At 50.1% G+C, this 24,834-nt stretch overlaps 1 protein-coding gene across 1 annotated transcript; it reads right to left on the bottom strand.

The window, feature by feature from the left end:
• Positions 1-4,555: 4,555 nt before the first annotated feature.
• On the bottom strand, positions 4,556-23,997 carry SDR42E2 (short chain dehydrogenase/reductase family 42E, member 2). Its single transcript, XM_055561867.1, has 12 exons — positions 23,926-23,997; positions 23,332-23,508; positions 22,753-22,848; positions 21,516-21,573; positions 20,704-20,822; positions 19,961-20,036; positions 15,903-15,985; positions 13,876-14,013; positions 13,279-13,344; positions 11,456-11,519; positions 9,341-9,414; positions 4,556-4,795 (listed from the first exon to the last, which is right to left on the bottom strand). The coding sequence occupies exons 1-12, from the start codon at positions 23,995-23,997 to the stop codon at positions 4,556-4,558; spliced, it is 1,263 nt and encodes a 420-aa protein (XP_055417842.1).
• Between the last annotated feature and the right edge of the window lie 837 nt (positions 23,998-24,834).

The following is a 24,834-nucleotide window of genomic DNA, read 5'->3' as shown; positions in this document are numbered from 1 at the left end:
TTTGATGACCCCCGAGTTCTGAGTAAGGCATTTTGTAGAAAGTTTCTCGATTACTTTGATTTCTTTTCATAATTAGGATTTGGGGACTTAGAATCTTAAGGGATTTTGAAAGGAAGACCGCAGAGGTAAAGCGCCATTCTCTTCCACATCAAGAGTACAGGCTATCAGGACTTCTCTGGAGGTCCAGGGGTTAGGACTCTGCCCTTCCAATGCAGGGGGTGGCAGGCTCTATCCTTGGTGGGGAACTAATATCCCCCAAGTGTGGCTAAAAAAAAAAAGTACACATTATCCTCATGACTTGTTCCTGTTGATGTTAACCTTGATCACCTGGCTGAGGTCTTATTTGCTGGTTTCTCCACTAGAAAGTCACACCCCCTCCTCAGTACTGTATGCTTTGGAATGAAGTCACTGTATACACTTAAAAAAATTTTTTTTTATTGGAGTCTAGTTGATTTACAACGGTGTGTCAGTGTTTGCTGTAGGGCAAGGTGAATCAATTATACATACACATATATCCACTCTTTTTCAGATTCTATTCCCACGAAGGTCATTGCAGAGTACTGAGTAGAGTTCCCTGTGCTATTACAGGAGGTTCTTATTAGTTGTCTATTTTATATATAGCAATGTGGAGTTGTGATATTCTTAAGGGTGAAATGTTTACATCAGTTAATTGAAATACTATACAAAGAAATTAGTCTCTTCCCTCATTTACTAAATTTATTTATACCACTATGGACTCCTGGATATTCATTTTGGGACATAATCCAGTAATAATTTGTTCAAAGTGTTGTATGTTTAGCCACTGGGAGCTCTGACAGCTGGCTCAGGTGTCCTTTCAAATACCTCCATCATTGCGTGGTGGTTGTTTTTAAACACTTCTCACTTTGTGGCACCAAAAGATGCTCCAGGTTCATCTCAAATGTTTCCTGTTCCAGAGTTTGCCGTTTATCTTAGGCGTCATGGGCCCTTTTTTGGAGAATGGTATAAGGAAACAAGATCTGGGTACCAGATGTAGTCTAGATACTGAGGTATTATTGCTTCTAGGCCCTGTCAACTGATAAAACAATGAAATTTCCCAGGTGTCTCACGGGTAAAGAATCTACCTGCAATTTAGGAGACGTGGGTTCGATCCCTGGGTCGGGAGGATCCCCTGGAGAAGGAAAGGGCAACTTACTCCAGTATGCTTGCCTGGGAAATTCCATGGACAGAGGAGCCTGGAGGCCTACAGTCCATGGGGTCTCAAAAAGAGCTGGTCACAATTTAGCCACTAAATAACAACAACAAATGCTTAAAAAAACAAAAGGAATAGAGTCACAGATGTAAAAAACAAACTTATGGTTATTAGAGGGGAAGGGGGGAGAGATAAATTGGGAGACTGAGATTGACATATGCATGCTACTACATATAAAATAGATAATAAGGACCTTCTGTATAGCACAGGAAACTCAATACTCTAGCAACTTATACAGGAAAAGAATCTTAAGAAGGGTGGATATATGTATATGGATAACGAATTCACTTTGCTGTACACCTGAAACTAACACAACATTGTAAAACAACTATTTCCCAATAAAAATTTAAAATGAAATAAAATATGAAAAGTATTAAAAAAAAAAAAAAAAAAGAAACTCATGAAGGGTGGGTTATCTGGGAAGCCTCAAAAACCCTCATGGGGACTTGGTTTCTCTGCTGGGTGGAGGTGCCATCTCCTTTCCCATTGGTTAAAGACACTTGAGAGGAAGGAAGTTTCTGATACAGTGACCCATACTGCCCCCATCTGAGGGTTTAGACATTCTATAACCAGGGAAAGAGATGATTTAGAGAAATTCAGAAAACAAAGAAATTGATTTTGCTTTTGAGTTTCACAAGCTAAGGTTTGTCAGTAGAGAAAAGATTTAGATTATGTCAACAGTAAAAGCCTATTTTCCTTCTGCTAAGAACAGATTTCTCAGAGAAAGTCAGAGGGGAAGGTGAATTTAAATGCAAGCATGTTACTGAGAAGAAAGAAATCCCAAGGGCTGCCAGTCCCAACTGGTCCAAGGTTTGTGGATCTGAGACTGAGATATGTCCCAGAGTTCAACCCAAGCCGTGGCCAAGGAGCAGAAAAGCAGAAATAACCCATGGGTCATGTTTGGGCCAGTGGGCCTGGGGCATCTCATCCACCTGCAGAGCAGTAACCCCCACCTTCCTCCACTCTTTCAAGTTAGACAACCCCAGTTTCCTCATTTAAAAATGAAAATAATAATAAGCCCTGTGTAAGAGTGGTCCTGAGAATTAAGTATTGGAGCATATAGATGAAAGCTCTTTCAAACTGTCAAGCATTAAATATAAAGGATGAATCGTAAACAAAACATCAAGGATTATTGTTTTAAAAAATTATATGCACACATGCAATTCAACATAGTAAATAGGAGCACACATTTTTGAGCTGCTTCACAAATTTTCTTAATTGTTCAGCAGAGGACACCCCGCTGATACTCATACTGGGGCCATGTTGGCACTAACTAACATATTTACCCCTCCCCATCACAGGTTTCTTTAGGTTTGTGATGGTTTCCTTCTCTGTTAGAATCCATAGTTTTATCAGCCAGTTCCACCTGTGTATATTATGATATATACACAGGTGTATTTACACACTAATATTTTGGTATCCACAATTGAAACCAAGATAATAGGGAGGCACTGCATCTGTGGAGAGCAGGGCTGGATTAAGAAATATTGTGGTTTAAACATTAAAGACTATGGTGATCACTACTGGCCCCCTCAGGAACAAATAGAAGCAATACTAAATAAAAAAAAGTATGACCAATTAATTTCTAAAAATGTCCATTATAATTTACTGCTATTTTCCCCAGAGATTCAATTCGTTTTTTATTTTTTTAATTTATTTATTTTTAATTGGAGAATAATTGCTTTACAATATTGCCTTGGTTTCTGCCATACAACAGATTCAGTTCTTTAAAAAGGGTGGTTTTTTTTTTTTTTTTGAGATTTAATTGATATGTAACATTATATTAGTTTCTGGTATACAATATAATTATTTGCTATATGTATGTATTGTGAAATGGTCACAATGTTTAATTAACTTCCATCACCACAGTTACAATTTTTCTTGTGATAAAAACTTAAGATCTACTCTCAGCAACATTCATATACACAATATAGCATTATTAACTATAGTAACTATGCTGTATATTACACCCCCAGGATTTATTTACTTTTAACTGGACGGTTTTATCTTTTTATCACCCTAAAAAATATATTTTTTTCTTTTTTGATGTCCCTTCTGGTACTGAAATCTGTGCTTACTAAGCTGAATCATCCCCAGACTAATACCCTGGAAACCCAAAAAGGCCAAGTAGGGCTAGGCAGAAGCCCGAGTCTCAGGTTTCCTTCCAACCCTGGCTATCAACACACAGGAGATCTGATGAATGAGAATCCAAAACGTAAGCGTAGCAGAGGATCAAACACAGTGCTCCTAGAATGGGTCTAATCCAAGATCCCAATCTGAGGACAAGCCCAGGGAAGTTAGGGCAGCAAGGAGGGTCTGTGTCCCTAGAAAGGTAGCAACAGACAGCGAAAACTTGCAAACTTTTGTAAGCCCAGTTTGCACAAGTGGCTGCAGTTCAGTTCAGTTCAGTCGCTCAGGCCCTAAGAACTCGCCTGTGAGATGTGGCTGGACGGGGTGGAACCAGACGGAAGGGGGCGGGGCTAGGACCGAATCTCAAGCAGAAGAGGGGAAGGACCCGACCCAGAGGGATAGGGCGTGCCTGCTTGCTCAGTCGTGTCGGACTTTTTGCGACGCTATGGACTGTAGTCCGCCAGGCTCCTCTGTCCATGGGATTCTTCAGGCAAGAATGCTGGAGTGGGTTGCCATTTCCTTCTCCAGGGGATCTTCTCGACCCGGGAATCAAACCCAGTCTCCGATGTCTCCTGCATTGGCAGGCGGGTTCTTTATCACTAGCGCCACCTGGGAAGCCCCTACCCAAAGGGCTGAGCAAGGCTAATTCCCTGGGGAGAAACCAGGGCGCGGGCTCAAGCTTACAGGTAGAGCCAGGAAGAGGGCGAAACTAGAGCAGGAGAGAACCCTGGGGCGGATCAGACCTGGGTAGGGGCGGGGCGAAGACCTGGAAGGCGGAGCAGGCTGCGAGGCTAGGACCTTCTCCAGGCCAGAGGGCGCTCCAGACCCGAAGGGAGGAGCAGGGGCGTGGTCATGACCCAAGAGGCGGGGCAGGGGCGTGTCTAAACACAGGGGGCGGGGAATGGGCGGAGTCAGAACGCTGGGGCCCAGATGATGATGATGATTTAGTAGATAAGTCTTGTCCAACTCTTGAGACTCCAAGGACTGTGGCCCACCGGGCTCCTCTGTCCATGGAATTCTCCAGGCAAGAATACTGGAGTGGGTTGCCATTTGAGCCCCGGGCAGACCCAAGCCCAGAGGGCGTGGCAGGGACAAGTCCAGGACTCCAGGGTGCGCCCAAGTCCGGAGGGCGGAGCAGGGTCTGGTCCGAGTCCTGAAGGCGAGGCGGGAGCAGGGATGGGCCGGCGACGACGGTCAGATGACGGACGGCTGCAGGCCTAGGAAGCGCAGGGCCAGGACGAGCAGGCCAAGGAACAGCAACAGCCCGAGCAGCAGCCGCAGGAGCGTTCGCGTGATGGAGCCGCGGGTCCGCCCGTCTGTTGACTGCACATATCGCTCCACTGCGTCCGCGAAGCTGAACTTGTCGGGCACGTAGCCAAGCTGGGCGCGGGCCTTGGCGATCTGGAAGGTGTGTGTCACGGCCACACTGCGCACCTGCGGGGAGAGGCGGGACAGCCGCGGGGCGGGACTAATGGGCGTGGGAGGCAACCTTGTTTCACTGGGACGGGAGAGGGTAGGGATTCCCCTGCGTCTCACAGCGATTTAAAAGGACCTCCCAAAGTGTTGGATCTTGCGCCTTCGCTGTCCTCATGGGGAGGACTTCCTTTCTCTCTTCCGCCCCCATTTTCTTTGAGGGCGTCGCCTCCCCGATGTCTTTTCGGCATCTCCTCACCCTATTGAATTTCTCAGTCCCCCAAAAGTAAAGGCCCCACCTCTGCACTCCCTTCCCTGGCCTAGAAGATGCTGGGGCTCAGGAGGACCTTGATACATTCTGCCTGTAGCCTGGGTGCAGCTCTCCGGAAACAAGTGTCTCCAGGGGACACCCTGAGCTCTTCAGCCCACGGTCCCAGATCGAGTCTGGGCAGGCAGGTCCCAGGGCACAGCCTTCACTCCCTTGCTGATTAAGTGAGCTTCCTTAAGAGAGGAATTCAATTACGCAGAAGTGATGACTCTCCAGGGCCTGAGCAACCTTCCCTGCTGGCAGAAGTCCTGGGGCCCACAGGCTTCAAAGGTAGTACCGACAGCTAACGACTGCTGAGCTAGCACCCTGTGCCTGTCGGACTGAATTCTTTCTGGGCCTCGTCTCATTTAATCTTCTGAAATGCTAATACCACCGACTCCTCTTGAAAATTGATCAGAGAGGTTAAGCGACTTGCCCAGGGTCACACAAGGGAGCCAAATTCTAGCCCATGCCTTTCCCTGCTATGTTAGGACTGGGAGGATGCCCTCCCACTTGGTTCATTTCTTCTGCTTTAGTTCCTCAGCTGAACACTGGGAAGGAGTCCACTAGCTGCTTGATTCTGCTGTGGCCCTGTAACAGCCCTTGGGGTCAAGCCCTTGGTCTTGGATGCTAGTGTGGGGAGAGAGGGAGAGAGGCCAGTTCTTGTCTCTTTTTGCCTCAGTTAGCAAGTTTAGGGCTTTGGGGGATACAGCTGTGGACTAGATAAACAGGGGTCCCAGATCTCAGGTTTGGATATCACCTCCTTTGGGAAACCCTCCCTAACTTCCTCAGAATTGGTTTATGTGCCTCTTCCGTGTACTCTGAAGTTTCTCATCACTTCCCCCAATATAGTCCTTATCACAGTGTGTTGAGTTGCCTGGTTTTTGGGTCATCTTCCTCTTTGGATGGACTGTGAGCTCGCCATTAAATGAAATTATAATCTTTTTGCCCTTCCTAACTTACCAGAGCATCAGGGACAGTCAAATCAGAGAGTGGACTGGAAGGATTTTGCATATAATACCAAACACCACTTGTTGCTTTACTGTTTATGAAAGTGAAAGTGAAAGTTAGTCACTTAGTCATGTCCAACTCTTTGTGGACTGTAGCCCACCAGGCTCCTCTGTCCATGGAATTCTCCAGGCAAGAATACTGGAGTGGGTTGCCATTTCCTTCTCCAAGGGATCTTCCCAACCCAGGGATCAAACCCAGGATTCCCTCATTGCAGGTGGACTCTACTGGCTGAGCCACCAGGAATTAACAGATTATTACTGTTTATGCTGTGCTATACTATGCTAAGTCACTTCAGTTGTGTCCGACTCTGTGTGACCCCATAGACGGCAGCCACCAGGCTCCCCCGTCCCTGGGATTCTCCAGGCAAGAACACTGGAGTGGGTTGCCATTTCCTTCTCCAATGCATGAAAGTGGAAAGTGAAAGCGAAGTCGCTCAGTCGTGTCCAACTCTTAGCGACCCCATGGACTGCAGCCTACCAGGCTCCTCCATCCATGGGATTTTCCAGGCAAAAGTACTGGAGTGGGGTGCCATTGCCTTCTCCGATTACTGTTTATAATCTGCATTAAAATATCCTCTCTTAATAAACAACAAGGGCCTGTATAGCCCAGAGAATTATATTCAATATTCTATGATATGGACATCCCTGGTGGTACAGTGGATAAGAATCCGCCTGGCAATGCAGGGGACATAGGTTTGATCCCTGGTCCAGGAAGATTCCACGTGCCAAAGAGCAGCTAAAGCCCGTGGGCTCCAACTCCTGAGCCCGCACTCTAGGGCCCACAAGCTGCAACTGCTGAGCTCCTCTGCTGCAACTACTGAAGCCTATATACCTAGAGCCTGTGCTCCATAGCAAGAGAAGCCACTACAGTGAGAACCATCAGAAAGAAGAGTAGTCCCCACTCATTGCAATTAGAGAAAGCCTGCATGCAGCAACAAAGACCCAACACAACTCCCCCAAGATTATATATATTTGAAAGTCGCTCAGTCATGTCCAACTCTTTGTGACCCCGTGGACTTATACAATCCATGGAATTCTCCAGGCCAGAATATTGGAGTGGGTAGCCGTTCCCTTCTCCAGGGGATTTTCCCATCCCAGGGATCAAATCCAGGTCTCCCGCACTGCAGGCAGATTCTTTACTAGCTGAGCCACAAGGGAAGCCCCAAACCATAATGGAAAAGAATATTAAAAAAAGAATGTAAGGATATATAACAATCACTTTGCTATATAGCAGTAATTAAGACATTGTAAATCAACTATTCTTCAATTAAAAAAATCCTCTTTTGAACAGTATATGCGAATAGGAAGTAAGGTCAGTCCTACCTTCATTCCTTAGAACAATGCCTGGCATACAGTAGGTGCTCAATACATGTGAAACGAATGAAAAAAGGCTAGGAAGTCAAACTAGAGGGCTGGTTAATATGTCATAGACTGGCCAGCAGAGGGCGCCTGAGCCACGGTGCTCAGAAACTTCAGAACTAACTAGGGATCCTTTGCTCCAAAATTGAACAAGGAAACCGGAGAGAGATAGGGGAAAGACAGAGGAGCCAGCTCCCAGCCCGACCACAATTCAGCAGCACCTTGGCAGCTATTCTATGTGAATATGATTCCTGACATTTCACAAGCTAATGGTTAAGCCTGGAATCTTTTAGGTCTGGTCTGGGTTCAAATCTCAGTGCTGCTACATAAGCAAATAGTAATGGGCAGGTTATTTCACCCTCTCCCCCTCCCCTAACCTGTGTTTCATTTCCTCCTCTGTACATGGAAGTGATAACAGAATCCACAGTGCATAGTGGTTGTCAAGATTAAATGAGATAAACACAATGCCTGGTATTTCATCATCACACAATAGATGGTCCCTGTTTTTATTTTTCTCTTTTCTCTGCTAGTCCAGATGGTTAAAAGGAGAAACCATAGGGAACTGCTTCTTTCCATGGCCCATTCTTGATTCTCTGAGGTGGGGAGCACTGAGCTTTGAGTGTGAAGTCAATTCTAGGTGGGACCTTGGTGTGTGTATGCATACTCAGTTGTGTCCAACTCTTTGGGACCCCATGGATGGTAGCCTACCAGGCTCCTCTGGCCATGGGATTTTCCAGGCAAAAATACAGTATGGTTTGCCATTTCCTCCTCCAGGGGATCTTCTCGGCCCAGGGATCGAACCCATGTCTCCTGCGTCTCCTGCATTGGCAGGCGGATTCTTTACCACTGAGCCACCTGGGAAGCCTTGAACCAATCAGTGATTGGTTCACTCTAGTGCTCACAATTTTTCACCATTAAATGAGATACTAATCTTTTTGGCCTTCCTAACTTAGCCATGCATCAGGGACAGTCAAGGGAGAAAGGAAGGATTTTGCAAGTAACACCAAACACCACTGTTGCTTTACTATTTACAATCTGCATTAAAACATTCTCTCTTTTAGGACTTCCCTGCTGGTACAGTGGATGAGAATCTGCCTGCTAATGCAGGGGACATGGGTTCAATCCCTGGTCTGGGAATGTTCCATATGCCTCAGAGCAACTAAAGCCCATGTGCCCCAACCATTGGAGCCCATGTGCCCTAGGGTCCATGAGCCACAACTACTGAGCCTGTGTGTTGTTACTACTGAAGCCCCTGCACCTCGAGCCGGTGCTCCTCAGGAAGAGTAGCCCCCGCTCATCACAACTAGAGAAAGCCTGCATATAGTGACAAAGACCTAGTGCACCTAAGAATAAAGAAAGAAATAAACGAAAAAGTAACGTTTAAATAAAAACAAAACATCTCTTTTAAACTCCATATGCAAATAGAAAATGCATCATCATTATTTGAGAACAGTGTCCTTAACACAGTAGATCCTTAATTAATATATACTTATTCAGTGAGCAGGGATTGTGAGCCTCAAACTGTGAGCCTTTGAATCAACAGGCTGTGTGTGCACAGTGACAGCTGCTGGGGAGTGGAGACATTCCAGAAGGTGAATGTCGTGGAACCTGCCTTCGGGAGCCTCCAGCCTGGCTGGGAAGGCAAGCTGCTAATGAATGAAATGACAGTGATGAAGAATGGGCTTGGAGCCGTCACCCTTCAGACCAAGAGAGCACAGCCTAAGCCAAAGCCCAGAGGCTGGGACATGATAAAAGAGCTGGCACACATGGGAGGTTCTGAGACCTCAGACAAGCATCCAGTTATGGTGTCAGAGTGGGAGTAGAGAAGGGGCAGGAAGGCAAGTGAGGGGCACCGGGGCACAGGGGCTCCCCTCACAGCAGCCCACTTACCTCACTCCGGGTGAGCAGCGGCGGGAGGCTGCAGATGGGCCTCAGAGCCAGATGCAAATACTCCATCACCGTGGCTGTGTGGGGACAGAGGGACCAGTGAACAGGTGCCTGCTCTTCACAAACTCCAGGGAGGCTCCCAGAGGTCAGTTGGGGGGCATTATTTGCTTTGCTAGGGGTAGTCTTCACTTTGCCAACATTTTCCTGCCCTTGGGATTCCTTTAAATCAGTTTCTCAGCACAGTCTGGGGCACCTTGCTTGGTGATGAAATATGCCACAAGTAAGTTGCTATTAATATTAAAAGCCTGACATCTTAAAATAAATCTGAGCGGATTCAAAGTGATATCTACAATCATGTCTCTCTCACTCACTTCTATTCCAGTATGCTCTCCTGAGTCAGAGAGAAAGAAGTTGGGGCAGTGATTGAACTCAACATGCGGTTTATACTGGATCACTTTTTTTTTAAATGTTCCACTTCCCCCACCCCCTTGTACCTACAGAATGCTGAGATAATAGGTCTGGGATGTGGCTGAGGCATTTCTAGATTTTAAAAGCTCCCAGGTGATTCTACTGTGCAGCCAAGGGTAAGAAGCACTGAGTTACAGTTAGCTCACTGGGAACTGGGAATTCATAGATAATTCACTAAAACTGCCAGAACCTGCAGTTGAACTTTTCTCAGTTGGGGGTCAGGAGTGTCACTCTTGGTGGCGATGCTGTGCAGGGGAAGCCATTCTGTGCCGGTGCCCTGGGGGACTGAAGTCTGCAAACCCCAGCTTTCAATGGCAAGCATGCCAGTGCTCTTAAAGAGCAACAGATCCAGCTGAGGTTTTCCAGGAACTCAATTATCTGTGACTGGAGGGCCACTTATCCCCTGGGGCTGATCACTCCATGCCTGACACACGCTCAGCATTCCAGTTAGAAGGAGGCCAGCAGAGAGACACTGGGCCTTGAGAGTAAAGACTGAGGAGGCGAAAGTGAAAGTGTTAGTCGCTCAGTCATGTCTGACTCTTTGCAACCCTATGGACTGTAGCCTGCCAGGATCCTCTCTCCATGGAATTCTCTAAGCAAGAATACTGGAGTGGGTTGTCATTCCCATCTCCAGGGGATCTTCCCAACCCAGGGATCAAGCCTGGGTCTCCTACACTGCAGGCAGATTTTTTACTGTTGAGCCACCAGGAAAGGCCCAGGGTCAAAACTGAACCTCCACATGTCCCAAAGCAGCCTTAAGTCCAGGTTGACCTTGGTGGATGGGGCAGCCTCTCCTCTGCCTGGCTTAGCACCTTCCAGGACAGCAGTAGGGCTGGGAGTGGGCTATGGAGTCAGCCGAGCCCAGTGTGAATTCTGCCTCTCTTGCTTTCTCAGCATGGCACTGTGGGCAGGCTGCTAACCTCTCGGGGCCTCAGTTCCCTCATCTTTACAATGGGCCTGATCACACCCACCTGGGAAGTGGGATAGAGTTTAAACAGGGCCAGGACTAGGGTGAGGGGAGTAAGGTGCCTTGAGGGCAAATTTAAGGAGGCACTTGCTCTCAGGGCTGGGCAAATGCAGATCAGGCTTGGAGCATTTGACTCCTGAGTGCAGGTTTCCTTAAATTTTGTGCCCTCGTGGCCCCACTCATCTCAGCTAGGTCCTGGCTCTGGGTTTAAAATGAGGTAATGCATTGATGCTTTCTGAACTGTGGTGTTGGAGAAGATTCTTGAGAGTCCCTTGGACAGCAAGGAGATCAAACCAGTCAATCCTAAAGGAAATCAACCCTGAATATTCATTGGAAAGACTGATGCTGAAGCTAAAACTCCAATACTTTGGCCACCTGATGTGAAGAGATGACTTATTAGAAAAGGCCCTGATGCTGGGAAAGACTGAAGGCAGGAGGAGAAGGGGATGACAGAGGATAAGATAGTTGGATGGCATCACCAACTCGATGGACGTGAGTTTGAGCAAGCTCCGGGAGATAGTGAAGGACAGGGAAGCCTGGCGTGCTGCAGTCCATGGGGTTGCAAAGAGTCGGACACAACTGAGTGACTGAACACGGGGACGACAATGCATGTACATCTGGCACATGGAGGGTTTTCTCACACACACACACACACACACACACACACACACTCCCTTCCTTACCTGACAGGTAAACCCAGGAAGTAGGAACCTGGATCCAGGGCTGGCTGTACCCCAGCTTCTCAAACTGCAAGGAAACATGGCTTGAGGCGAGAAAACAGAACCTGAAGGGCTAGCGTGCAGGGGCCACATACTGCCTTTACCCCAGAGTCATCAGAGCACCCCCTGGCCCCTCCTCAGCTGCCCACCAGAGCGGGCAGACCCCATAGCCAGCCCTACATTTACACCAGTCTTTAAATGAAAGCCATGCTATGACCTGGGAAACTAAGTGGGAATTGACTGCACAGAGTGGGTTTTTAAACTTGGGCTCATTCCCATCATTTAGTTATTTTTTTTACATCTGCTTCACCCAAACACACTCTAAGGCACTTATATAGAATTTACGGTAGCCCGCCAGGCTCCTCTGTCCATGGGGAGTCTCCAGGCAAGAATACTGGATGGGTTGCCATGCCCTCCTTCAGGGGATCTTCCCGACCCAGGGATCAAACCCACATCTCTTGCCCTGGCAGGCAGATTCTTTACCACTAGCACTACCTGGGAATGTATGACCCAGGAATTCCACTCCCAGGTGTAGACCCAAGAGAAATGAGAATGTATGTCCACACAACTATTTATACACAAATGTTCATAATAGCATTACTGATAACAGCCCCCAAAGGGAAAACTGAAATTTCTATCAACTGATGAATGGATTAACAAAATTTGGCATATCCACTGAATGGAATATTTTTTTTTTGGTAATAAAAAAGAATGCAGCACTGATATAACACATCCACAACATGGATGAACCTTGAAAACATTATACTAAATGAGAGAAACTTAACACAGAGCCCAAATGTATGATTCTGTTCATAGGAAATGTCCAGAACAGGCAAGTCTATAGAAGCAGGGAGGAGGTTAGTGGTTGCCTATGGCTAGGGGTGGGGTGGGATGAGAGGTAAACAGAAATGACAGCCAAAGAGTCTGGTTTTTGGAGGGGTTCTTTTTGGGACTTCCCTGGTGGCTCAGAAGATAAAGCGTCTGTCTACAATGCAGGAGACCAGGGTTCAATCCCTGGGTTGGGAAGATCCCCTGGAGAAGGAAATGGCAATCCATTCTAGTACTATTGCCTGGAAAATCCCATGGACAGAGGAGCCTGGTAGGCTACAGTCCATGGGGTCGCAAAGAGTCGGACACGACTGAGCAGCTTCACTTTCACTTTCTTTTTGGGGAAGATGACAAAATGTTCTAAAATGTGTTTCGGTGATAGTCATACAACTCTTAAAATACTAAAAACCATTGGCTTGTATGCTTTCAATAGGTGAATTGTATGGCCTATAAATTATATCTTAATACAGTTGTTAAAAGTTGACACGCAAAGGGCCTGAATACCCCAAAGATATATCCTCCAGTGTGGGGTTTCTGGTCGACCCCTTCAAGGAGTCTGTAGGCTGCTGGGAGAGGAGGCCGGGATTCTCAGCGTGGGGGCTGTGCCTCCCTTTGTGAAGGCCAGCACCTCCCTCTGGGCTTTGTCCACCTCCTACTTACCTCTTTCAGGGCCTCCCTATATAGTATGGAGGTGGGGAGCCCACAAGGCAAACTTCACAAGACATCAACATAAATCAGGAAGCAGGCTGAGAGGGACCATGACAAACTCGGGGAGCTCCGGGCCTCCTAAAGGGGTGGTCATGACCCAGTTCCCGTGCCTCCCAAGGGGACACTGTTGCCAGAGCTGGCCTTTAATGTGAAACCTTCTGAGCTTTTGGAAGGAGGAAAAGTGACAGGGAAAGAAGATGTGGGGATCCCAGAATCCTCACTTGGGTTGGTGGCGTTGTCTGGACACCTACCAGTGGGGCCATCCACTCGAAGAGGTTGACGCTCTCCCCGTCATTGATGTAGTACGCCTGCCCACTCTGAGGGGACACATGGGGAGGGGGATGTCAGGCACAGGGCCATCACCTGACTCCATCCTCTCTGATGGCTCCTAGCAGCTGCCCCAACTCCCCATTCTCCCGAGCAGCCCTGGAGAAAGATCTGAACAAGTCCCTTTGGATTCCAGGACTGCCAAGTGACTAGCTGTATGACCTCGACAGAGTCACTTAAACTCTCTGTGCCTCAGTTTCTTCATCTGAGAAATGGGAGCACAATAATGGGATCTCCGTCTTGTGTTGCTCTAAAGGTGAACTATAGCAATGTATGTTAAGATGCTTAGCATTTGGTGACTGTCACTCTGGGATCAACAACACCTGCCTCCCAGGGTCATTTCAAGGAGCTAACGATGCTCTAAAAAGTATCAGCCACCCCCCAGCTTTCCTGGGCTGACAAGCCCATGAGGCAACTTGAGTTGGGGAGATCTGTTGTGTGTGAGCCAGGAATCCCGTAGGGATGGGGGGCGCCTACCTGCAGCCTGGGGGGTAAGGAGGGGAGCACTGCAGGAGACTCACAGCCACGTGGCCCTTGGCGGCGGTGAGGGCTTCGGCGGCCAGCACGTGTGCCTGCACCAGATTGCGAACGTGGACCCAGTTCATCCGCGTCCGTCGGTCCCCAAATCGGAACATGAACAACCTCTTCTTAATGTAGCTCTGGCGGAGGTGGGGACAGGGTAAGAAACACAGACGAAGCCTGGAATGGCTCTTAATTCCATCTCCGTGCAGAGGGCTCCCAAATTTCTAGCTTCAGGCCAGACCTCTCTGTCCCAGCCCCACTAAACCTTCCTCACAGACGTCTCCACTTGGTGGCCCATTTGGTTTCCAGATAGACAAGGCAGACTTGCCCTGTCCTGTGAGTGCCTGACCTCAACTGGCCACCCCTGCTTCCCCTCGGCCCACAGCACCCAGGGCTAAGGCCAAAGCTCTGTAGCCCCCTCTGGCTGTCACCTCCCTCCCTCTCTGCACCCAACCCATCTGCAAACCCAGTTGTCTCAGCTGTTACAATCTGTCCAGCGTCTAGCCACTCCTCACTGCCTTGATTGCCACCCCCATGTCTCACCTGGACACTGAAATAGCCTCCTAACTGGTCCTCCCCTTCCACCCTCAGCCCCTGTGGGCTGTTCTCCATGCAGCTGGGGATCTTTTTGAATCCTAAGTCAAACCATGTCTCCCCTGCTCAGAACCTTTGGGACGTCTTTCCGGCAGGTCAGATGGCTAAGGAGACCCTTCTGCTCTGGACCCAGCTACTCTCTGACTTGTCTCCCACTGAACCCCGTGGTCTCACTCAGCTCCAGCCCTCGGCCTCCTGCCTGGAACATGCCAGCAGGTTCACACCTCAGGGCTTTGGACCTCCCATGCCCTCTGCCTGGAAGGTTCTGCCTATCTGTGTGATACACCCGTCACCTCAAGGTGCTCAATGTCCCTGCTGGAAGAGGCTCCCTGACTGTTGGCACCCTAGCTTTCCCCCACCCCACAGCACTTTTCCTCTTTCTCCACAGTCCCCAGCACCTTTGAATATTCCTTGTCATATAAGGTGTTTATTCTGTCTCTCTTCCTGTGGGAATATAGAGCCCACAGGGGGGGGGACAGAATTGTCTTTTTTGCTCACTGTTAGTGTTAGTCACTCAGTTGTGTCTAATTCTTTGTGACCCCATGGACTGTAGCCCGCCAGGCTCCTCTGTCCATGGGATCCAGGGAATCTTCCTGACCCAGGGATCGAAGCCGGGTCTCCTGAATTCCAGGCAGACACTTTAACCTCTGAGCCACCAGGGAAGTCCCACTGGAATGGGTAGCCATTCCCTTCTCCAGGGATCTTCCCGACGCAGAGATCGAACCTGGGTCTCCTGCATTGCAGGCAGATTCTTTATCGTCTGAGCCACCAGGGAAGTACATCTGCAAACCTGGAACTGGTTTTCATTTCCAGCATTGTGCCCAGACTCTCTCCTCTATTTGGATCACCTTCTCTCTACTACCCTCTTTCCTTGGTTAGCTCATTCCTTATTCAAACAGCACAGGTGTCACTTCCTCCAGGAAGCCCTCCTGGACCTCCCCTGCCAGGCCCTCTCTGCTGTCTTCGCATCTTCTCCCTTTCACCTCAGCCCTTACCACCCTGAATCTGTGACTGTGGCACCTGTCTCCTTGACTAGGCTGTGAGAAATCTGAGGACGGGATCCAGAGCCCCTTGCACCCATATCCCTGGCACCCAGCCTTGTTTGCAGAGAGGCTTTCTGTGTGGAGACCCTGGTGCCAGCAACATGAGATGAGCCTTCTGGCCCTCAGGGAGCCCACATCTGAGCAGGGCAACAGTTTCTTCTGCCTCTCTGGGGTTGTAACTCCACGTCTTCTCTATGGGTATCAGGCCTGGCTGGAGTACCCCCAAGAACTCTGTTCCTGGTGGGCCTGGTAGGGGCAGGAGTTCTCCCAGAACCGAGGGTCCCCCTCTGGGGACTGACCCAAGACTGACATGGGGACCATGGGTCGTCATTCACACAATTCCAGCCGGGTTCCCCCCGTGCCTCCGGCCTCAGGCTGGAACAACGTACCGCCACACGGGGCAGGTGTCTCTGCTCTTCGGGGCCGTAGATCCCTGGGGGCCGGAGCACGCATGTCCTCAGACAGCCTCCTCCTATGACACAGGGGAGGGCAGTCAGGGGCCTAGGAAGGGGTGGATGAGCAGGAAGGGGGATAGAAAGGCTGTCCACATCTCCTGGTCCTTACCTGGACAGGTTAGTGGGATAGGCAGGTCCTTGGAGTTTTCTCATTCAATTAATTATTCTCTCAGTAGATCAGCCAGTCATTCAACAAACACTACTGAGAATCATCCCCCTCCCCACCCGCTCTGCACTGGGTCCTGGAATGGATGCTGTGAAGAATCCCAGGAGGACCAAGAAATGGTGCCTGAACTCACAAAACTCACAGGCTAGTAACAGAGGCAACACTTATGTGCATGGCCCATGAGAGTTTAACCAGCTCTGATAGACGTGACCGCCTTTGACTCCCACGAGAGTCCTACTTGCCCATTTTACAGATGTGCGCAGACCCACATGCCCTCATGCCAATAGCTGGAGCTCTTTCTTTCTTCTAGTCATTAGATAAGGTCCATAGCGCTCTCAGAGAGGTTTTACTATGTGTCTGGTGCCTTCATCTGATGCTCTGGTAAGCCTGGAATTTTCCCCTCCAGGCAGCCCTAGGAGGTGGGAGCTGTTATTATCCTTGTTTTATGGATAAAGGAGCCAAGGCTCAGAGAAGAGATGTGATTTGCCTAAGGGCACACAGCTCAACCTAGTGGAGCTGAGCTGGAGATCCAGGTTCAAGCTGTTTCCACTCACACCTCTGGTGGCATAATACTCCCAGCTCAGCTCCCTGACCCTCAGCTCTCTCAGCCTTGGTCTCTTCACCTGGAAAATGGATGCTTTGTAACTAGTGGTTGCAGCTACCCTTTCCAGACAACCAGAAAGGAAGACTAGAACCATCAGCATGAGAGCTGGAGGTCTGTCCCCCTCTTTGCTGTGTTAGCAGAGTCTCCAGACTAAGATAGAGCTTGGTCCAGGGCTTCCCAGATTCTCTGCCGAGGGGTCCCCATTGGTGGAAGTGGGAGCCTGTCACCCTGTGGGGGGAGGTCTAGGGGTATATAGCCTGAAGAGCTGCCCCCAAAGTATTCAAGTCTTAAGAAAGTCTACAAAATTTTTAATTTATTCTAATTCATTAAAAAATTTTTTCAGTTACTATTTGTAAATTATTTGACTCCCAGCCCCATCTCCTTAACTGAGATAGTGCCTCCTGGTAGATGTTCCACTTCCCCCAAGGCTCAGGTTCCCCAAGCAGCCTGCTCCCAGTTTGGGGAGCTGAGTGTATGCCATCCTCTGGGACCAGAAGCCCACCTTTCTTTGGAAGCTCCTTCCCCTTTGCACCAGGTTGGGGGTGGTGGGAATGTCAGTCTAGATACACTTCTCTTCTCTGAGGTGGCATTCCAGGACCCAGGCTGAGTCAGTGCCATCTTCTCACCCAGGAACATAACTCTGCATCCCACTAAAATGGATCTAAAATCCTAAGAGTGGGCTCACCCTGAGAGACTGATCACCAGATACTGCCTCCCAGCTCCCTGGAATCACCCCGACCCTGTCATTTCTAAATCCTGGTGGTCATTTTTCTGGATGATATTTTCCAGAAGCTATCATATATCCTTCCAGTATAAATTGCCTTTTCTTCATAAATTAGCCAGGGACGGTATCACCGGGTCATAGCCTGCTCCTGACTGCTCTGTAGCCTCCCTGGCTGTTCCTTCCCCAACACCCTCACTTAACAATGAAGCCCAGTGTAGTGGGTTGAATGGTGGGCCCCGAAAAGTTATGTCTGTGTCCTGGAACCCATGGATGCTACCCTACTTGGAAAAGGGGTCTTTGCTGATGTAATTAAGGATCTAAACATGAAATTATCCTGGATTATCCTGTTGTTGCTGCTAAGTCACTTCAGTCATGTCTAACTCTGTGTGACCCCATAGACGGCCTCCTACCAGGCTCTTCTGTCCTTGGGATTCTCCAGGCAAGAACACTGGAGTGGGTTGCCATTTCCTTCTCCAGTGCATGAAAGTGAAAAGTGAAAGTGAAGTCGCTCAGTCGTGTCCGACTCTTAGCGACCTCATGGACTGCAGCCTACCAGGCTCCTCTGTCCATGGGATTTTCCAGGCAAGAGTACTGGAGTGGGGTGCCATTGCCTTCTCCGTGGATTATCCTGTTGAGCCTTAAATCCAATGTCAGGTGGCCTTATAAGACACTCACAAAGGGAGAAGAGGAGAGGCCACATGAAGACAGAGGCAGAGACCAACGCCAAGTGATGCAGCCACACACCAAAGAAGGACCCCAAGCTCCTGGAGCCACCAGAAGCGGGAAGAGTCAAGGAAGGATTCTCCCACACACTTCTGGAGGGAGCTCAGCCCAAATGACACTTGGATTTCAGACATCTGACTCTGAACTATGGGAACTGTGGGAGAAGAAATTTCTGCTGTTTCGAGCCACCAGGTTAGTGGTGATTTGTCCTGGTGGCCCCAGGACACTCACACACCCAGAGACATGAAGACACAGAGCCTTCACGTGGATGGGGTCTGCAAGTCTCAAGACTCTGCTACAGGGCCCAGGCTGCTCCATGCCAGGCTAGAGGCAGAGTCTCTCAGGGACTGGAAATCACCCAGGGAGACTGTGGCAGGCTTCCTGCGAGGCAGGTATCAGGTGAGCTTTCCTGTAGACAGCCTGGAGCTAATTTTAAACTCTGGGTCACCTGGGCATGGGATGGGGGTTGGGGGAAGGCTGGTCGGGCTGCAGCTGACATTGGCCAGCAGGGTACTGGGCGGCTACGTCACAGAGGGGTGGGGCCCAGGGTATCCATGACTGTCCTGACCATGGAAAGCTGGGGATGCTTGTATAAATAATTCTCAGCTGGAGGATTAGGTGTCTGACTTGTAGGAGCGCAGGTCCAGCCAGGGGAGGCCCTGATAGAGATGAGAGTTCTACTGCGCAGGCTCAAACTTCCGGGAAACATAGCTGGATATTCCTACTGGGATAAACAACTGAGGCCTGACAGGTCCAGGGTGAGGGGTGAGGTGTGGAGGATTTTAGGGGAAAGCGTTCATGGTCAGAGACCACTCAGCCACAGCCAAGTGGAGCACAGCGGTTAACCCCAGGCTCTGGTGTTAGACTCCCCTGGGGGGAGGTGGCTTTTCAAACCCTACGTCTGCCATCTAAGAGCTGTGTGACCTTGATCTAGGTCAGTTAACCTCTTAGCTTCAGTTTTCTCTCCTGTAAATTTGGGGATTATGATACCAAGCAACCTTCACCTTCTAAATCCACTTGGCTCCTGAGTTTAGCCAGTGAGAGAAACCAGCTTTTCTGATTCTTTTTACTTTCTGAATTTCAGAAAGCAAATATAATTTGGATAGCAAGGACTTTACCTGAATATATTTGACCCCTGAGTTTGGAGAGAAACTGGGTCTCTTACCTTATACAGATGCTGTCAAAAGATAGGAGACTTTTGCTGAAAGGTGGTGGAGCTGGGGTTTGAACTCAGTTCAGTCTGATGCTGGTATGTGGGTGTTTAGCCACTGCGCCATGCTGCCACCAGTCCTTATTCTATTATTATTTCTTTATGACAATATGATAAGAAAAGGCAATCCAGTTGGGCAGCCGAGGCCAATTTTTCTGGGAGTTCCTGAAGCATCCCTCACTTGCACAGCCCTTCCAAAGTGCCACACCTCACTGCATATTCATAAATTTGTACTCTTTTTATCTAGAAGAGGATTCCCCCAAACTGGATGCCCTCCTATGTGGCAGAAAAGAGGGCTAGACTTGGGCTAACCCAAGTGTCTCCCCAGCAGACCATGAGCAACGTGAGGGCAGAGACTGGGTCTGATGTTTTCCAGGCTGTATCCCTGTTGGGTGTGGGTGCTCAGGATTTGTTGGATGATGAATGTCCAAGGCCCTGGGGAAGTGTCCTTTAGAAGGAAGCTGGGCCTCAGAAACATACCAGCTAAAAGCGAGAATCGCTCATGTGCTTCAGGGAGGCAGTAGGGGACACGCATGTTGGCTGTGAGCAGGCCTCCAGTACTTACCTGGGAGAGGCGTCCCATTGGCCATGAGGATCAACTGGTCAGCGATGGCTTTGGTTCGGGAGTAGTGGTCTGTGTGCTGTTCAAGGACAGGGAGAATAGAGCCACCAGATGGGGTCAGGGACACTGCTGATCACACTGCCCAGCCCTCCTGGCCCCAGGGCTGCACTTTTGCTTCTGATCATATGGGAGTTCACTTCTGGGATCCCACCGGGAAATGGCCAAGCCCTGAGCCCTACCGCCGCTCCTCTCCCTCTGGGTGGGAGCCACGAACAGAGGAGAGAGTTCAGAGCAGTAACAATGGAGCTTCCTGTCAGCCACATCGCCTGCACTGGGACATCGGCTGCATTGGGATGTGGATGCTGGATGCATGTCAGATGGACTGTTTACATAGAATCCTTGTGCTCACGTGGCATTTTCACATAATCGTCTCATTTCCAGCTCTCCACATCCCCACAGAGTGGTGTTATCATGCCTGGGTGTAGAAGGAGAGCCTCCAAGTGAAGTGATTTGCTCAGGGTACCACAGTAGAAAGTCGCTTTGCTGGTTCAAGGCCAGGTCGGTGTGATTTCAAAGCCCTTGCTGGCATGACTGAAGTAGGAGAGGGCTTGAACCATGCTGTTTGGGGACTCTTTGCTCCTGGGTCTCACCCTGAGTTGTGAAGTTGACCCTGGCTCTGCCCATCCCTACCCTTTGAACTGTGGGTCCCAGGTCCGCCCTGCCCACCTCTCCAGGAAGCCAGGTACCTTCTCCAGTGGGAAATATGGCACAGAGTCCTCATCGCCTTGTTCTATAGGCTTCCCGCCGAATGCAACATTGACGGTGCTGGTGTAGATAAGCCTTGGAACCCGCTGGCGGACACAAACTGCAGCGACAGGTCACACAGCAACACACACACACACACACACACACACACACACACACACACACACACAGTGCTGATGTGAGCAGGGAGTTGGCTGAGGGGTGCCCCTGGGGACCTCCTTGGATGAGTCCTCCACCCACCCTCCAGCACACATCCTGCCTCAGGAGGGAAGGGCCTCCTTCCCTTAACTTGGGGAGGGGTCAAGCCCCTGCTCTGAGAGTCCCTGGGGGCCAGGCTGCCTCACTCTTCCTTCTCAGTGTGGCCACCTTGCCAGGGACAGGTCAGAAGAAAGTCTCACTCAGTGGGGACATAAGGAAAACACACTCTAGAATCAGAGAGAAAAACAGGAGGGAGGATAAGGCAGGACATGCCCAGAAAGCCCAGAGGTGGGTCTTCTCATTTGGAACTTCAGCAACGTTTTCAGCTCCCAACTGCTAAGCTCTCTGTGCAAACCCCACTCCTGTGTCCCCAGACACACTGAGGTCACACTGAGCCCCATGCCAGGGCCTGGGCACGCCTGCAGAACAGGAAGGATGTGCTGCCCACAGACCCTCCACGGGGGAGGGCAGGGGGTGGGAGGAGGTTCCCACCTTTGTCCCCCTGCCCTGTCCCCCAGAGCTGGGCCTGCGGCAGCCCAGGTAAAGAAAGAAGCGGCAAACACACAGCGGGTCACACTCTGCTCTGAGCGCCTACCATCGATCACTAGTTTGGTGCCTCCAACGTTTATAGACTCAGTCTGCTCTTTTTGCAGCTAAAAGGCAAGACGGACGTGTGAGAGTCGAGGTGCTGTCTCAGCCCTGTAGCTGAGGGTGTGCGGCTGGGCTTGGGTGGGGCAGGGTGGGGGGCTGCAGCTCAGAGGCAGGGGTTCCCAGGGGCCCCTGGTAGTGTGGGGGCCCGGGGCTCTAGTGCCCCTTTCTGCTCCCATTTGCCTGGGCTCCTGGGGAGTTTCCACCCCCCATCTGGCAGTCAGCTCCCTCACCTATAAAGTGAGGGAAGAGTCCCTTGGATGGTTGGCAGGATTTAATAAGCCCCATGAGAGGACCTGATGCAGGGCTTCACACAGAAAAGAGCCTCAAATATGTTGGATTGCTTCTTGGCTCTAGAAGTTTCAGCTTCCTTATCCATAAGACAGAGACAATAATACTGCCGTCTACCCAAGTGAGAGGGCGGGGGTGTGAAAAATAAAAACTGGGCCACAGTGAGAGTTGCTTGTGTGTCAGGGACACAGCGAAGCCTTTACATCTCATTTAATCCCTACAACCACACAGGGAAGTGGGTTCCATACTGATTTTCAAGCTATATTTATTCTTGTTGCAGTTGTTAACTATTCAAACAGTAAAACTAGTATGCAATGAAGAAGAAATTTCCCTCCCATTTCTAATAGAAATGTGAGTTTTTTATTAAAAAAAAAAAGTGTCAAATGCTGTTTTCTTACCTTGGAAATTGTTCTGTTATCAGCACATATTGAGTTACCTCATTCTTTCGCCTTTTTTTTGAATGGCTGCATAGAAGTTCATTGTTAGGCTATATCACAATTTATTTAAATAGTCCCCAGTAGTTGGGTATTTTGGTTAGTTCCTGCTTTGTTATTAAAACCAATGCTGCAAATATATAAGTGTAGTTTCTGAGTCAAAGGCTGTTGTATGCTTTGACAGACACTGTTACACTGCTCTCTGGGGAGGTCGCGACATTAGCTCTAGCTGTGTCCTCACTTAACAGATGAAGAAACAGAGGCGCAGAGAGGTTAACTTAACTTTCCTAGTCACACAGCTAGAAAAGGCAGAACTGGCACTTGGTCTCATGGGCCAAATGTAGGCTGGGTGTAGCCCAAATCCCCCCTGGAATAGGTGAAGAGCATAATGAACACCCAGGGATTAGGGGAGCGGGCAGAGCCAGGACCTAAGCCCTGTGCGTGTCGGGGGTGTCTCACCTGCTCAGCACCAGACATTCCGTAGGAGGCCACGTGGAAAACACAGTCCACCCCTTCGAAGGTACGGTGTAGGGCTTCTGCATTGCGGACATCAGCCTGAAACAGAGGAGAAAGACACGGAGGTAGGAGGTCTGGGCCCAAGGTAATCAGACATTACAGCTGCGGCAGGTCCCAGAGCCAGCCCCCTGAGCCCAACCAGGCCCAGCATCTGCAGAGCCCGGACAAGCTGCGGGGCAGGATTTACTAGATGATTCCACTGGGCGTCCGTCTTCATCATCATCGGCCCCCTCTATGGAGCTAAGTCACAGAGAACGTGCTCAGAGTTTTACATGCACTGTCTCCTCAACTCCCCATAAGTCTCTAGTGAAGCAGATACTGTTGGTGTCCCCTTTCTGTGGATGAAGATGTGAGGCTCAGAGGTGTGGGGCCCTGTGGCCGTGGCAGCCCAGCTGGGAGCTGGAGTCTGACTCTGGAGCCTGTGCTCTTCACTACCAGTGACTGGTTACACATCAGACACCAACCCCTGACCTCCGCCACTAGCCTGCCCCCGGCCCGTTCCCCAAGACCTCATCACTGCACCTGGATGAACTCGGTCCCTGGGCACAGCTCCCACTGGGGTCGGCGGAGGTCGAGCAGGATGACAGAAGTGCCGCTCTTGGCCAGGCTGGAACCCAGGCTAAAGCCCAGGTAGCCTGCTCCTCCGGTGACCACAACCTTCTGCCTTGAGGCCTGCCCAGGGGTGGCCTGAGTCTTCTGCTGTTGAGCCGGTGTTGGGATTGTTATTGGCTCACTGGGTCTTTGCCCAGCCCCTGATCCCTGCCTGGGTCCAGGCCCTACCTCTCGGCCAGGGGAAGGTGAAGCTCCTAAATCAGGCACTGGCCCAGCTCCTGAAGCAGCAGTAGGCTGCTGCCCAGGACCCGGCACTGCTCCAGACCCTTGTCTGGGTCCCAGAACATCACTAGTCCCCTGCCCAGGACCCAACACTGCTCCAGACCCTTGTCTGGGTACTAGAACATCACTAGGCCCCTGCCAAGGGCCTGACACTGCTCCAGTCCCTGTTCCATGTTCTGTAGCAGCACCAGGCCTTGATCCACGTTCTGGAACTATACCAGGCCCCAGCCCAGGTCCAGACACATTCCCCAGGCCCGAGACCCCACCGCAGGCCTGACAGACAGGGCAGCTCTGCTGGCCCTGTCCTGCAGCTTTGCAGGCCTCTGGGGAGGAGCCTGCCGGGTTGGGCTTCATCTTCTACTGAGCCATGTGGACTCGGGATCTATCCACCTGTAGGGAAAAAGAGAAGAGCATATGCTCTAGAGTTGTCTTGAGTCATGTGGATTATCAGACTCCTGGGGGCTTAAGGGACTTGCTGGTGGGAATTACAGACCCTCTGAGTTCCCAAATCTATCCCTGTTGGAATCTTGAGAACTTCCAAGGTGGCTGCTGCCTTCCTCAGAGAGTCAGAGACAAAGCAGCCAAGGCCTTGGGATTCACAGCTCAGGAACCCAAGGCCCAAAGCCACACCCCATGGCTGAGATTTACACCAAGCATTCCCAACTTCTCTACCAGCTCCTTAAAAGCCCGGTTCCCATGTAGTATTAGAAGGAGATGGATCAAATTGTGCCACCTGACTGGGTTGGGGGTGGTGGTGACTGCTTTCTGATGGGGAAATGGGGAGGACTTCCTGGAGGAGGAAAGAAGGGAGGAGCCACATGGGATCCAAAGGGCCTTGGTAACTTGTACAAGGGCTGGACCACCTCTGCCCTGGCAACTGCTGCCTCTGGTTCTCCCAGGTCCCCAGCAGTGCAGCTGGCTGACCCCACAAGGCTTGCCCAACCCCCTGCGGGCTTCAGGATAAGGTCTGCGGCCCTTGGGGTCCGGCTCTGAGGATCCTGTCCTCCTCACTCAAGACTTAAAGCGAGCCAGGCTGTCAGTCACTGTCACATCATCTCACCCCCTACCTCCTGCTCCACCTGAGGATAAGGCTGGACCACAGGCCGGATCACCATTATCATCATTAATAACAGCAGCAATGTGTACTGTGTATTCTGGGTCTACCAGAGTGTGCCAGGCCCTGTGGATACA

This window comes from Bubalus kerabau, chromosome 23, assembly GCF_029407905.1.
Source record: "Bubalus kerabau isolate K-KA32 ecotype Philippines breed swamp buffalo chromosome 23, PCC_UOA_SB_1v2, whole genome shotgun sequence".
In the NCBI taxonomy this organism is placed as follows: domain Eukaryota; kingdom Metazoa; phylum Chordata; class Mammalia; order Artiodactyla; family Bovidae; genus Bubalus; species Bubalus kerabau.
Note: the sequence above shows the minus strand (reverse complement) of the source record. Positions and strands in the feature narration are given on the sequence as shown.

Excerpts from the sequence above, each read along its gene's own strand:
- SDR42E2 (XM_055561867.1), bottom strand. The coding sequence starts at position 23,997 with ATGAAGCCCAACCCGGCAGGCTCCTCCCCAGAGGCCTGCAAAGCTGCA. Across the intron at positions 21,574-22,752 it reads GAATGTCTGGTGCTGAGCAG|CTGCAAAAAGAGCAGACTGA; the intron begins GTGAGACACCCC and ends CTTGCCTTTTAG. Across the intron at positions 20,823-21,515 it reads CACCAAACTAGTGATCGATG|TTTGTGTCCGCCAGCGGGTT; the intron begins GTAGGCGCTCAG and ends CTGTCGCTGCAG.